Below are 14,601 nucleotides of genomic sequence, written 5' to 3' on the forward strand. Positions count from 1 at the left end.
GGCTGTACATGTGACTCCCCCAATATGGCCTTTGTAAAGCTCAGGAGAAAATGCCTTTCTGCTCCACCCTTGGCTACACCGAGGGCTCTGAGACTGTGCTCATATCAATTTTTTTCTTGTGGTTTTGAGACAGGGTCTTGCTGTGTGGATCAGGCTGGCCTGGACTTTCCAATGCTTCTGCATGGTCCATCAACCTTATGACTGAATTGACTTTAAGCAGTTGAACCAGCACTAAAAAACAGACAAATATTTCAGTTTCATAATTCCAACCTTCATTGCATATTTAAGTCTGGTACTAATATTCTGGTCTATTAAACTGTGTCTTTTGTCTTTATTATTTTGTTTTACTTTCCCTTCTATTGTCATATAACACACTGACCAAAGGCAAAGGAGAGGGAGAAAGGGTTTATTTGACTTGTATTCCAGATCATAATTCCACTACTGAAGGAAGTCAGGGCAGGAACTCAAGCAGGGACTTGAAGAAGAAACCATGGAGGAGTACAGCTTGCTGGTTCACCCACACTTACTAGCTTGCTTATACACCCCAGAACCACCAACCCAGGGAAGGAGGCTACCCATCAGGCCATCAGGCCAGTGTGACTTGATCAGTTCCTCAGATGACTGTGACTTGATCAGTTCCTCAGATGACTGTAGACTGTGTCAAGTTGACAGTTAAAGCCAGCCAACGATGACATGTTCTTTCTCTCTCTCTCTCTCTCTCTCTCTCTCTCTCTCTCTCTCTCTCTCTCTCTCTGTCTGTCTCTCTCTCCCTCTCATTTCTTAGGTTTAAGTTAAGCATGATGCATCCAGTAAAAGGAACTACAGTATATAGGCCTGTAGTGGTGTGGTAGTAAGATATGTGGGTATTTGATACGTTCTGAATGCCCCAGTTATTCTGTCTTTTAGTGCTTCTGTGCTCCTGGGTTGTGAAGTACCACTGCCCACCCTGCTAATTATCTCTCCCCACTCCATGTAAGTGAGATATGATGTCAAGAGGCCTATGGGTTGGAAACTTCAGGCTGCAATAGAGTACCCAGATACGTCCCATTTTCTATCTCCTTTAGTCTCTGATAAAGTAGTCTATTTTGAGCGGAAGCCGTGTTCAGTACAGAACGCACTTATGCATTTTGAAATGGCTAAATATACTTGAAGGTGGTTGCACCCTCCTAAGCATATGGGCTTTTTCTCAAATGTTCATCGTGGAAACCTGGAGGTAGAAATCATGAAGTATTTTTGGAGTCTGCATGGCATCACTCTCCCTGCACCCAAGCGTTTTGTTTGCTTGCTTGCTTGCTTTATTGTTGTTTGTTTATTTCTTTGCGACATGGTCTCTCTACATAGCCGTGGCTGTTCTGGAACTTACTATGTAGACTACGCTGCCCTTAAACTCACAGAGCTCTGCCTGCCTCTGCTTCTGCCTCCTGAGTGCTGAGGCTAAAGGCGTGTACTGTAAACCAGAAATCGTCTATAAATTTTTGACCCGGGTAGTTAGCGTCCATAAGTTTTCTGCCAGCAGTTTTGGTGGCTTTGCATCTGTAGGTCAGTCTGGGAGCATCACATCATGGCCGTTTTGCTTTGCTCCATTTTAGTTTCCAGCATGTAGAAGATGCCGAATGTAGTTTGTTGTACACTTACCACTTTGCTATTGTAGCATAAGACTGATGTTTTCCTATTGTTACGTAAGTGAGACTTGACGAAGTTTCAGTTTATACTGGTTTGTTTTTAACATATTAGCATATTGATTTTGTTTTATTTTGGGATAGGATCTTCTGTAACTCAGGCTGGCCCCAAACTCCCTATGTGGCTGAGTCTTTCCTTGAACTCCTGATCCTCCCTCCAGTCTTCATTTCCCAAGTGCTGGGATTACAGATGTGCTCCACACAGCTTTCACACTGATTTTTTAAAAAAACTGGCCTTGGATAGTGCCATTTGATGAAACACTCTACTGTTGATTTGTTATCCTTTTGTATATTCTTTTGGGTTTTCTTTTTTCTAAACACCCCTCCCTTCCCCAGTATTAGGATTGGAACTCACCATGTTCCATGGTGGGCAACGCTCTCACTCTGAGCTACATCCTCAGCCGTTACATTTTTTTTATTTTTATTTTTGAGGCACGGAATCCTTGTAAAGATGGGCCACTGCACCTACGTTTCCTTGGGATAGGCTACTTAGACTTGTGTCTGTGGCTTCAGTTTTTTTTTTTTTTTTTTTTTTTGGTTCTTTTTTTCGGAGCTGGGGACCGAACCCAGGGCCTTGCGCTTGCTAGGCAAGCGCTCTACCGCTGAGCTAAATCCCCAACCCCTGTGGCTTCAGTTTTGATCAGTCTTCTGAATATTTTTTCTGTCTTCAAACATTACTGCATGATCAGAAACCACCACTGCTCTAGACTGGCAGTAAAGGCCTTCTTTGTTTTATTATAATCTTAAAAGTTTCTGACTTTAAGCATTTCTGTGATTTGTATGTGCACTTGCTTGTTGTGGTAGTATTTCCTCCTATTCCTATTTAGCTGAGAATATATATATATATATTCCAATTTATTTTTATTTATATACATTGGTGTTTTGCATGAATGTATGTCTTTGTGAGGTTGTTGAATCCCATGGAACTGGAGTTAAAGACAGTTGTGAACCACCATGTGGTTTCTGGAAATTGAACCTGGGCCCTCTATAAGAGAAGCCAGTGATCTTAACCACTGAACCATTTCTCAGCCCCTGAGCTGAGAATTTTTTAGAAAGATGTATTTAGTTAAGTTTCTGTGTGTTTGCATGAATTTATATACACCACATGCATGTAGGAGCCTATGAGAGTAGAGGGTGTCAGATCCCCTGGAACTGGAGTTAATAAGACTGCGAAGATAGGGGGCTGGGGATTTAGCTCAGTGGTAGAGCGCTTACCTAGGAAGCGCAAGGCTCTGGGTTTGGTCCCCAGCTCCGAAAAAAAGAACCAAAAAAAAAAAAAAAAAAAAAAGACTGCGAAGATAGAAGCAGGAGGATCAGGAAGGAGTCCAAGACTGGACTCAACTAACTTGTGAGTTTGGTGCCAGCCTGAGTTACACAAGATTCTGTCTCAAATTCAAATCAGTGAGCTAATGTACTGGCAACAAACCATGAGAAATTGAATATTGAATTTTTTTAATAAATTAAAATTTTATAAAGTTTCATTTACATAACCAAAGAAAAAGCATCGTGACTATAGTGCCTCAGTAACAAGATGCTGACTGTGTAACAAGGGACCTTCAGCATCAGTTCTAGCTGCTGCATATGGCTGCGGGGAGCTGAAACCCAGTCCTTTGCAAGACCAGGAACCAGTCCTGATCACTAAACCATCTCTCCAGCCCCTCCACCGACAAATTTTATCATGAAAGAACATTGCTCGGGAGGAGGCTGGGGAAATGGCTCTATTGGAAAGTGCTTGGGTTGCAAGCATCTGAGTACCACATTGGGCACGGAGGCATGGCACTGTGACTCCAGTTGAGTGAGGGTGTCAAAGACAAGTGGATACTGTAGCTTGCTGGCCAGCCTAGCCAAGTAATGGACTTTAAGCTCTCTGAGACCTTGCCTCAAAAACTAACATTGAAGAGTGATGGAAAATGACACAGCATCAACCTCTGGCCTCGCACACACACATGCACATACATATGAACACACATACACACAAAATGATGCATACGCATAAATAATTTTATAATTTAAAATTTATTAAATAAATTTATAATTTATAATAAATAGATAAATATTGGATTTTTAAAAATACATCTGTTGATATAATTGTGTTTCTTCTTTCAACTGTTGATATGGAAAATTTATAGCCCAAGCAAAACTGTTCTAAAGCACTAAGCATAGAAGGCCAAACTAGAGTCTTTTATGAGCTTGCAACAGAGCTCAGACTATTGCCCCAAGGAGCACCGAAGCTCAAAGGTACCACAATGACATCATTGGCAGATGTGGGAACCTGGTAACGTTTCTTTTGCTTATATAGTCAGCTGATATGTTTGTCATTCATCTGGGCCATAAGTCAGGGTCGTGAAAAGTTCCAAATTGCTGCCAAGATAGACAGGACTTTTTAGGGGGTTAAGGGCTGAAAAAGAACCTGAACAAAGTGGAGTCAGGGTAAGATCAAGGTAAGATGGCCTTACCACAATCACTTCAGCAATGGTGGGTTAAGACTGGAGTGTGCTTTGCAAGCACTCTTCACTGACCTGTGTTCCCAACCCAGGTTTGTAAAATAATTAATTAAAATTTAAGATACAGTCTTACTTGTAGCCTAGGTTACCCTTGAACTCCCAATCCTTCTGCCTCAGCTTCAGGGGCTAGGATTACAGGTTTGTTCCATCATGCCTGGCTCATATGGATTGATTTTTAAAACTTTGAACCTCCCCGGTGGTCTGGCAATAAACTACATTTGCCTGTAGTATGTCCTTTTCTTACAAGCCCTGTGATCTGACCGTCTCTACCTCCCAGCACAATTAACAGATGCTGTCCCACTGCCTTAAAAAATGATTTTGGGTGATCCTAAGCAAGCCCTCACAAGTACACAGAAAACATTTAACCCACCGAGATATCTTCCAAGCTCTAATTTCTTTTATGTGGTATTTAATTTAATATTTTGTTACAGGCTTTGTACCCAAGCAATACTGATTGGTATTTTTGATTTTCTTTTACTTGTTTGTATTCTCTTTGGTTTTGGTCATCAGGATAACCTGGACCAATAGTTGGGAAGTGGCTTTTGCTTTTCTTTTGTTTTAGGAAAGCCGGGGTTTTCGTTGTTTGTTTGTTTCTGTTTACAGATGAAAGTTTTACTCTGTAGCACAGACTACATAGCATGCACCACGTTGAATGGTCCTTGCACTGGCAGCACTTTTCCTGACTGAGCCTCCCTCTTGTTCAGATTACAAACAAGAGCCACAAGGCCTGCCTGGAGAGCTGGTGTTGAAAGGAGACTAACCTGATGATATGTTGTGCATGGTGGAGGCCTTATATCATGGATTTGTTTTCTTTCTCTCTTTTTTTAAAGATTTATTTATTTATTATATATAAGTACACTGTAGCTATCTTCAGACACCAGAAGAGAGCATCAGATCCCATTACAGATTGTTGTGAACCACTATGTGGTTGCTGGGAATTGAACTCAGGACCTCTGGAAAGCAGTCAGGGCTCTTAACCACTGAGCCATCTCTCCAGTCTATGGATTTGGTTTCTACAATAGATAAATGTGCTTCTGCTGGTCTTTGTCGTATAACCCAACTATGATCATTTTTGTTTCCCAAGGAATCACTTCCTTTTGTTTTCATTTAGCAAGCCTTACCATCACCATTGCCGGCCAGAGGATCCGTTGGTCAGACTTAGTATGGGGTGTTCTGGGGACTGTTCTTTAACTGCTGATATTCATAAAGTATTTTCTCTTTCTCTTATGATAGTGGTCAGTTTTGCATTCTGGTCTCCTGCCAAGGCAGGAGCAAGGTTACCTCCCAGTTTCTGGCCAAGGATAGAACTTGGAACCGTTGCTTTCAAGGTTCATGCCCTAAACAGTGTGAGCAGTTTTTAGCTCCTGTTCTCCTCAGCAGTCCCAGACATTCGTCCAGTGTGAACTGTGTTTTCTTAAGTCATTTTCTGTCACTAAGCTTTGTGTTCCTTGTACAAATTCCACCTCTTATTTCCTTGTATACTTGCAGGTTTCGTTGAAACTTGAAACTTTTCGGTAATCTGTTGCAGCGATTTCTTTCCTTGGAGGCTGTTTCTGAGACAAGGTCCTACTCTGCAATGCAGGCCAGCCTGCACATCACTAGTAGCTTAGGCCTGCCTCAAACTCACAGCATTATTCTTTCTCAGCTTCCAGAATGCAGGGGTATAGGCTTGATGAACTATACCCTGCTCATCTTAGTGCGTCTCAGTGATTTTGAAGAGTGTATCTTCCTATTTTTTTTAGGGTTTATTGGTATAGTCTACTTTTTTCATTTCATGATTTGGCAGGACTTCAGCTAATGTGCTTATTACTTATAATACATCCTTGATGTCACCCTAAGGGCTTTGTTTTTAATTTTAACGTTTAACTTTGAAACAGGGTCTCTCTATGTAGCCCTGGCTGCCTAAAACACACTCTGTTGACCGACCGTGCTGGCCTCGAACTTACAGAAATCTACCTGCCTCTGCCTCTGCCTCCAGAGTGCTGGGATTAACATTATGCACTACCACAGCCAGCAGTCTTTAAATTTATGTATTTCATAGGTAAGGGTTTGTCTGCATGTATGTCTGCATACCACTTATGTGCTAGATGCCCAGGGGAGACAGGAAAAGGGAACTGGATCCCCAGAAATGCAGTTGTTGACAGTTGTAAAACACCTATCTATAGGTGTCTTGTAGGTGAGGTGCTGGGAATGGACCTTCAACCCTACCTTATGTTTTTGAGATAGGATGTGGTCATTTGAATGTCTACCATAGTCTCAGGCATTGAAATAACTGGTCCCTAGTTGGTGCCATTGTTTGGAAAGGCTATGGAGGAACAGCCTCGTTGAAGGAATTATTATGTCACTGGAGGCAGGCTTTTGAGGGTTTAAAGATCTGCAGCCATTTTGACTTCACTGTCTCTGTTTCATGCTCGCAGTTCAAGATGTCCAACTTCCCAGCTGCTGCTCCAGCTACCGTGCCTGCCGCCTGCCGCCTCCCGCCTCCCCTGCATCATGGAACTGTAAGCCCAAATAAACTCTCCCTTCTCTAAGTTGCCTTGACCGCATTTTATCACAGTAACAGAAAAGTGGCCAATGCACAGGGTTTCTCACTGAACCTGGAGCTGGTCCCTTCAGGTAGACTGGTTGCCAGCAAGCCTGTGGTAGCCATCTATTGCTACCCACAGGCGCTGCACTGTGCCATCATGCCCAGCATTTACAATGTGCTCGGAATCTGAACTCAAGTCTTCATGTGAGCACTTTACACATTGTACTATCTCCTCCATCTCTCCCATGGCTCTTGGTAATATTGTCCCAAAGTATGACGCAAATATATTTCCTTTTGTAAAGATAGCGTTTGAAGCCTATGGAGGGGTCCAAGAATGGCCCTTCCCAAATATGGTGCTTTATTATGTTTACTGTACCAAATGGGAGTAGACGATACTAGGAAAGTATACCTCGGTCTGGGTATAGAGCTCATTCTGCTGAGGAATACAGTAATTACCTCCATTCTCTTTCTTTCTTTCTTTCTTTCTTTCTTTCTTTCTTTCTTTCTTTCTTTCTTTCTTTCTTTCTTTCTTTCTTTTTTTTCAAGTCAAGACCATCAAATAATTTACTGTGATTCAACATGTGCCCTCATAGGCGCCCAAGGGAGCTGAGAGGGGCGGAGGACTTGGGTGCCAGTGGCAACAGGGATAGTTCATGACAGTCTGTTCAAATTGTCCATGCGAAGGTCTTGGTCACATCTGTCCACCATCCCTGGACTGGACTGGCTCCAGCATCGTTTCCTTCCTTCCTTCCCTCCTCTTTCCTTCCTTCTGACAGCACCTCCTCCCTGCATCCGGCACCTCCACGTCCTGAGCCTGTGCCGGGTCGGGCACAAAGGATATGACTGACTGCAGGCAGGGGGATTGGCAGAATTGGGGGAGCGGGGACATCAAAGTGGATATGAAGTTCATCTGGCTAGCTGGGGTCACTGCCCCAGATGTCTTGCTGGTCCCTGCCTCACCTGGTGTCAGGACAGCACACACGTGCAGCTCATGCAGCCAGGGCCACTCTCATCAGGCGGGTTCAGTTTCCGCAGTTTATGCTGCCGAATCTCACGTACTAGTGTGTAGAAGGCATCCTCCACACCCTGCCGGGTCTTGGCTGATGTTTCAATGTAGGGGATGCCATAGCTGCGAGCAAGGTCCTGGGCCTGCCGAGACTCAACAGTGCGAGCGGCCAGGTCACACTTGTTGCCCACCAGCACCATAGGCACATCATCTGAATCTTTCACCCGCTTGATCTGCTCCCTGTACTGATGTATGTCTTCAAAGGACTTGGTGTTGTTGATGGCAAATACACAGAGGAAGCCCTTCCCTGTGCGCATGTACTGGTCCCGCATGGCACTATACTCTTCTTGACCTGCTGTGTCTAAGATGTCCATTAAACACGTCTCCCCATCAATGACTACCTGTTTCCGGTAGGAGTCCTCTATAGTGGAATCATACTCGTCCACAAAATGGTTCTGGATCAGCTGGATGGTCAGGGCACTCTTTCCCACGCCTCCAGCACCCACCACCACAAGCTTGTATTCTGTCATCGCTTCTACAGGGGCTGCCAATCCAGGAGCTCCTGCCCCACCGCTTGCTGGCGCGACTGCCCCCGGGGCTGGGGCCGGGGCAGGGCGGGGTGCGTGGACGGGCGCCGACTGGGCCGGCGCATGGGCTCTGTCCGCGGCCGGTGCCGCTTGGGCTGCGGGCTGCGGGCGCCGGGGGGGGGGGGGGGGGGCTTGGCCGGGCCCGCGCTTGCCCCCCTCATTCTCTTTCTTGAGTTTCTTTCCTTTTTTCTCTTAGACACAGGGTTTCTCTGTGTAGCCCTGGTGGTCCTGGAACTCACTCTGTAGACCAGGCTGGCCCTGAACTCAGAAGGCAAGCACCGCCATCTCTGGCTTTTCCTTAGGTTTTCATTAAGCTGATTTGTGTCACAGGGAGAAAGACTGGAAACTATATATACCTAGATACACCTTGTCCTACATTATTGCCTTACCCTGAGGTTTCATTTACTATTCCATAAAAGTAGTACAAAAGCAGTTGTCTGTCTAGAGCCATGGTTCTGAACCTTCCTGATGCTGTGTGTGGTCCTTTAATACAGTTCCTCATGTGGCAGTGACCCCCAAGCATAAAATTATTTTCATTGCTACTTCATAACTGTAGTTGTGCTACTATTATGAATTGCAATGTAAATATTTTTGGAGATAGAGGTTTGCCAAAGAGGTTGTCACCCATGGTAGTTTGAGTACCACTGGTTTATAGGCTCAACACACTCTATGTCCTAGCACACGCTATGTTTCTCTTAAATGTATTGAATTCTCATAAAAATGACTCTACTACTCCCACCTAAGTAAACATTTTTCTGCTTCCCTATGGAAAATGGGGTCATATGTGAGCTTCTAAATTAAGCTAGACTTTGCAGACTTTTGCTCTTCTTCAGTCTCTCTGAGTCAGACTAGTTTTCTCTGCTAAACTGGTCTGTGGTTCTTACTCCTTAGTTTGATGCTGTCAGCTAGTTAGAATTTCCTGTTTGTTGCTTTCCACCCACCTCTCTGTTGTGATTGGGAGCATCCTTAGGCCGTTGCCTTCCCTCATTGTGTTCCTAATCAGTTTTCCTGAGGATCTTTCTGGGCTCTGTCTTCCTCCATCCTGGCCTAAGCCTCTGCCTCGCTGCTCTGCAGCTGAAACTGAGGTTTGCTTTGCTCCGTTCGCAGTGATCCATCTTTATAGGGCGTTTGACAGGGGGTCATTGCCTCTGCTTTCCTAAATCACTATCACCCTCAGGTGGTTTCTGTGCTGTGTCTCAGAGGTCTTGCTCCATGTAACTCTCTTTACTCCTGTAGTATGCCTTCATTTTTAGTGCTTTATGATGTCCCTTAGCCTTGTGACTGGCAGGGAGTATGTGTGCCTCATCTGCTTAATTTATTATTATCTTAGTCTTGGATCTTGTGGTGGGTCCCTACTCCCTACTCCTGACCCCTGCCCACACCCCTAATTTTAGTATTTATTTCTACCTTTTCCCCAGAGTTGTTTTATTTAACCCCTTCTTGTCCATTCACCAGGGTCAGATAGCTTTCACATTTGGCCAGAGGCTGTAATATTTGCTGCTCTTCTTGTATGGAAGAAGGATTTTGTTCTGTGTAAGAGAGGGAGATCTGGGTAGGGTGTGTGTGTGTGTGTGTGTGTGTGTGTGTGTGTGTGTGTGTGTCTGTGTCTGTGTATTTTTTTCCAACTCTCCCCACACTGTTTATGCCCAAAGTGTATGGTCCAGGGGTTATTTCTTAGTGCTCTCCTCAGCCTTCTGTGTGCCCCGAGCACGTAAATGGAGGAAACCCCAGAAGAGAGAGCAAAGTTCCTCAATTCTTATGGTTTCTATTCTTGTGCTTGGTAACACATGCCCCAGACACTTCACTTGATGTCTTAGTGAAGAGGCAGTCAGATCCCCTGGAACTGAAATTATAGATGGTTGTGAGCTGCCATGTGGGTGCTGGGAAGGAACCCAGGTCGTCTGCAAAAATAGCCAATACTCTTAACCACTGATCTATCTCTCTAGCCCATAACTATCAATTTACCCTCTAAAGTCTCTCTACTTCTTTCTCCTTTGTGATAGGGTCTTATGTAGTCCAGAATGGCCTGAACCCCTGCTCTTGCGGCCAGCACCTCCCAAATGCTTCCTGTACTCTAATATGGTAGTGCTTACCTTGCAGTTGGCCTGCGCTGTCTATCCTCAGCCATTTCTATGAGGAGCCTGGGCACTTCCTGTTGCAAAATGGATTTTGAAGATAGACTGTGAGCAGTGAGTGTCCTTTGACTGGTGACATCATTGCTTCTGGACTAAGCAGTGACCTAGAAAATACTTGTATATAATAATTCTGATGCCTGCTTAATTATCTCACCATGTAGTTTATCTGTGTTATTTATGAAAGGAAACATGAATACACAGAGGACTCTGTGGTCGAGGTAGTATTTGCTTTTTGCAAACTTTCCTTTGACAATAGGAAAACTGGTCACTTCTGTGTTTAACTCTGTAGCGTGGTCTCCTGGCTGGACATGCACGCACAGAAGTCCAGATTTACCAGCTAGAATTAGGACTGTTCCTTCAAAGCCATTTCCAAACAACGCAAACACGTTCCTTTAGCCTTCCTCAGATATGCCATATAGCTTCTTTTCTACCTTCAATCTAGTATTCGTGTGAATACATATTTGCATAATGAATGAGAAGTTTGGGTTTTTTGTTTTTTGTTTTAAATCTGGTCAATTGTTTCACCATCTTCTGTTGAAAGATCACCCTTCCCCAGTTGTATGATGTTTGCATCGCTGTGAAAATAAATTCTCAAGTCGTGTTTGGGGACACTTGCCTATAATCCTAGCAGGAGGTAGAAGCATAAGGATCGGAAGTTCAAGGTCATAAGCATCTATCTACGTATGGAGTCCAAGGCCAGCTTGAGTACCATGTGTCAAAAGTGTCAGGGAGGAAAAGAAAGAGGGAGAAGAGAGAAAAAACAGATTGTCATGGGTTTACATCTTGGAAGCTTGTGCGATTTTCCATGGTGTGTGTGCTTCCGGGAGTCTTGCTTTGATGTAGGCCCTCCAACCAGCCAGCTCCTCCAATAGTACACCTACTCTAGTTTGCAGGAAAGCAGACAGCTCGTGCCTTCTAGTTCAAGATCTTAGGTCTAGGCCAGGGAGTTGGGTCACTGGGTAAAAGCACTCGTAGTGCTAGTCTGACAACCTGAATTTGGTTCCTGGAACCAGGGAGGAAAAAGCTGTGCACAGTGGCACACATCTATAATCTCAGTGAGATGGGCAGACAAAAAGGAAGAATCAGGCAGAAGCTTGCAGGCCAGCTAACCTGGAGAAGGCTGCACAGTGGCAGAACTGATCCCTAATGTTGTACTCTGACTCTCTCCCGCACTCCAACATCATACTTCAACATTGGATGGGGACGCCCTTACCTTTCAGCCTGGTAGAATGATTTAACACCCCCCCAATAGGACCCTTTCAATAACTCCACTTCCTCTCCCTTAGCCTCAGCATCTGAATGCTCAAACAGGGCTTCTTCCCCTTGACCTCTGTCTCCTCATCAACTAGACTGGAACTTTCACCCTGATATTCTTATGCCCCGTCCCCTAACATACATGTTGCTCCCAATAACCAATGCTTTGATTGGTTACATGTGAGATAGAAGATACGTGATTAATCCTTACCCTTTCCTCATAATCTTAGGGTCGATGACAAATGTTGGCACAGGAATAGGAGGTTCAACTCTATACTTTGTACACTACTATTCCTTATCCCAAGACACACAGGAAATCCTTAATAACATTTCTCCGTGTTTAACAGGAATCTAGGATTGGCCCTGTAGAGTTGGCTCAGAGGTTAAGAGCACTTGCTGGTTCTTCCAGAGAATCTTGGGTCCCAGCTCCTTACAACTGTCTGTAACTCCAATTCATTAAGTTCTAGGGGATCTGACTCACTCTCGAAACCTCTGCAGGCACCGCACAGTCATGTGGTACACATGCATGCATGCAGGCAAAACACTCATGTGTATAAAATAAGTATTTAAAAATAAAAATGAGGGGTTGGGGATTTAGCTCAGTGGTAGAGCGCTTGCCTAGCAAGCGCAAGGTCCTGGGTTCGGTCCCCAGCTCTGAAAAAAAAAAAGAAAAGAAAAAATAAATAAAAATGAAAAATGGGTCTGGTATCAGGTAAGGTTCTTGGCAGGAGTCACTCCAAAACAGAAGCCTAAATCTCTTGGCAAGAAAAAAGGTGACTTGGCCTCTTTGGGGAAAAGCAGTGGAATTTTTCTGGAAGTCACTCTGGCTAGATCAGGTTGCAGCAACATAGCTGACCATATTTCAGAAACTGGAAGTAGTTATCAAATCCTGGAAGAAATGCTTTCAGAACTCATCCTGAGTTGACTGGCTTATACCAGCTGTCACCGTTTTCATAAGCATTTTGATGTTTACATTCATAGGTCCTTTTCTACTCCATCTGCTAGCCAGATTTACCTAAAGCACCACACAACACACAAGCACCATCCCTCTGATGGATGAATTCAGATACCAGCCTCTGATTCAGACCGCCACCTGATACTGATACAGTTCAGTAGGATGTGGCCAGAAGATCCCAGTGCCACCTAGTCCCCTACCACCACCTTTTCTATAAAATATGACCTTCTGTTCTTCTTACTTAAATGAAGAAGTTGAAAACAAACGAGACTGAAAACCCTATGTCGTGTAAGTGAGGAGTGTATCCATCTTAGAAATGGGTCTTTCAGGGAGCCAAGCCCTAAGCAGAGAGCGCTGCTGGCAAGGACACACTCGGCTTCCCCTGCAGTCAGGGCCTAGAAGCTGCTGAGCAGTGCCATACCACAGAAGTCACATGCTCGCTAAGCTCATTGTCCTGCAGACTTTTCCAGTTGTCCCTTTGTCTCAAAGTGCATTTGGGACTTTTTAAGCACCCACCCCAGCCCAAACTACTAAGTTTAAAGCTCCTTTTAACCCAATTTGGTAATGTCAACAAACTTGAGGCTTTCTTGGGGCACACTGCCCCCTCACTACGGGACCCTAACACCCTTTGCTTTCTGTGGATGGCCTAAAGCATTACCTCAGACTATGCACACTGTGCCATTGGCTCGAATAACTCTTTTGCTGGAAGGACATTCTGATTCAGGGCCTCCTTTGACCCCTAGTGATGGGGTAGCTGAGCAAATTTGGTTGAAATAAAACAAGATAGTTTGCTGCATCAGTTGACTCTCTACATCAGTTGATTTCTCTTTAGCGCTACGACTGAAATTTAATTGCAGCCAGTGCTTTGAAGCACTTCTGCTGTGCTGCCAAGTGAATGCAACGTTTTAAATTCTTCATGATATAAGCAACGTTTACTTCCCAGTGTTTAAAAGCATCTCAAGAAATCTGTTCTTTTTCTTATAAGAAAGCAAACTCCTCATCCGTAAAGTTTGGTTCATAAGATTGCAAAAATTAGGTAACTTTCTCTCTCTCTCTCTCTCTCTCTCTTTCTCTCTCTCTCTCTCTCTCTCTCTCTCTCTCTCTCTCTCGGTGTGTGTGTGTGTGTGTGTGTGTGTGTGTGTGTGTGTGTGTACACGCGAGTGCACTTGCGTATGCTTTCAGAAGCTACAAAAAAGTGTCCGATCCCCTGAAACTGGCCAGGCAGTTGTTAGCTGCCACATGGGTGCTGGGAACCTAATTCTTTGAACAGCCAGTGCGCTCACCTGCTGAGCCATCCCTCCAACACCAACAATTCACTAACAGCTTTAGACTCCTTTCCTAACTCTACTTCGATATTTTCACTATATCTGAGTTTACTTCCTCTACTAAAATCTGGAGCCATCCCCAAGATCACCCATCAAGGTTGGAATCAACTTCCTCCGAACTCCTGTGTTGCTCTTTTACTCACTCCTCCCATGGATCAGAAACGAAATGTAATCCGTCCTGTTATGGTTTGTAATTCACTGGCAGGGAGCTTTTACCAACCTGAACGAGGGCTTAGGCTCGATCCCCAGGAGGGGCAAAAGAAGAAAAAAGAGAAATGTAATTCATTATTAAGCTTGATAGTCAAAATTACTTCTTCATTGTAGCATCAGCTGAGAAATGGCTCCTGTGTTATTGGGTGGCGTGAAAATATCAGTCTCACTGCACATCAGTCCTCATAGCTTTCGGGGGAGCACATACAGCTCTGACTGTCAGGCCGTGTGGCAGGCTCCTCTACTCACTGAGCCATCTCACTGGCTCCTGTACAGATGTTCTAACCATGTCTCTCTGAACTCCTCTGTTTTATGACTAGTCTTCATAATACTGTTTTTTCTAAAATAAGTCTCATCTGCCAATTTTAGTCAGACTATACAATTGAAAACTTGCTCTGCCTTCCGAGTGCTGGGATTAA

The 14,601-nt window shown here is 44.3% G+C and overlaps 1 protein-coding gene and 1 long non-coding RNA gene across 8 annotated transcripts in view; one reads left to right on the forward strand and one right to left on the reverse strand.

Moving 5' to 3' along the window:
- Jpx (JPX transcript, XIST activator) overlaps nt 1-14,601 on the forward strand; it is a 153,104-nt gene that overhangs the window by 2,462 nt on the left and 136,041 nt on the right. For all 7 annotated transcript variants that reach the window (XR_015647004.1, XR_015647001.1, XR_015647003.1 and 4 more), the window contains exon 2: nt 6,601-6,684. This is a non-coding gene — a long non-coding RNA (JPX transcript, XIST activator). The remainder of the gene's footprint in view (nt 1-6,600; nt 6,685-14,601) is intronic.
- Hrasl1 (HRas proto-oncogene, GTPase like 1) lies at nt 7,260-8,406 on the reverse strand. Its single transcript, NM_001408999.1, has 2 exons — nt 7,671-8,406; nt 7,260-7,524 (listed from the first exon to the last, which is right to left on the reverse strand). Exon 1 carries the CDS (start codon nt 8,244-8,246, stop codon nt 7,677-7,679), a length of 570 nt encoding a protein of 189 aa, NP_001395928.1. The 5' UTR covers nt 8,247-8,406; the 3' UTR covers nt 7,260-7,524; nt 7,671-7,676.

This window comes from Rattus norvegicus, chromosome X (genome assembly GCF_021556685.1).
Source record: "Rattus norvegicus strain SHRSP/BbbUtx chromosome X, alternate assembly SHRSP_T2T, whole genome shotgun sequence".
In the NCBI taxonomy this organism is placed as follows: domain Eukaryota; kingdom Metazoa; phylum Chordata; class Mammalia; order Rodentia; family Muridae; genus Rattus; species Rattus norvegicus.

Bases quoted from the DNA above. Each gene is read 5' to 3' on its own strand.
- Hrasl1 (NM_001408999.1), bottom strand. From the start codon at position 8,246: ATGACAGAATACAAGCTTGTGGTGGTGGGTGCTGGAGGCGTGGGAAAG.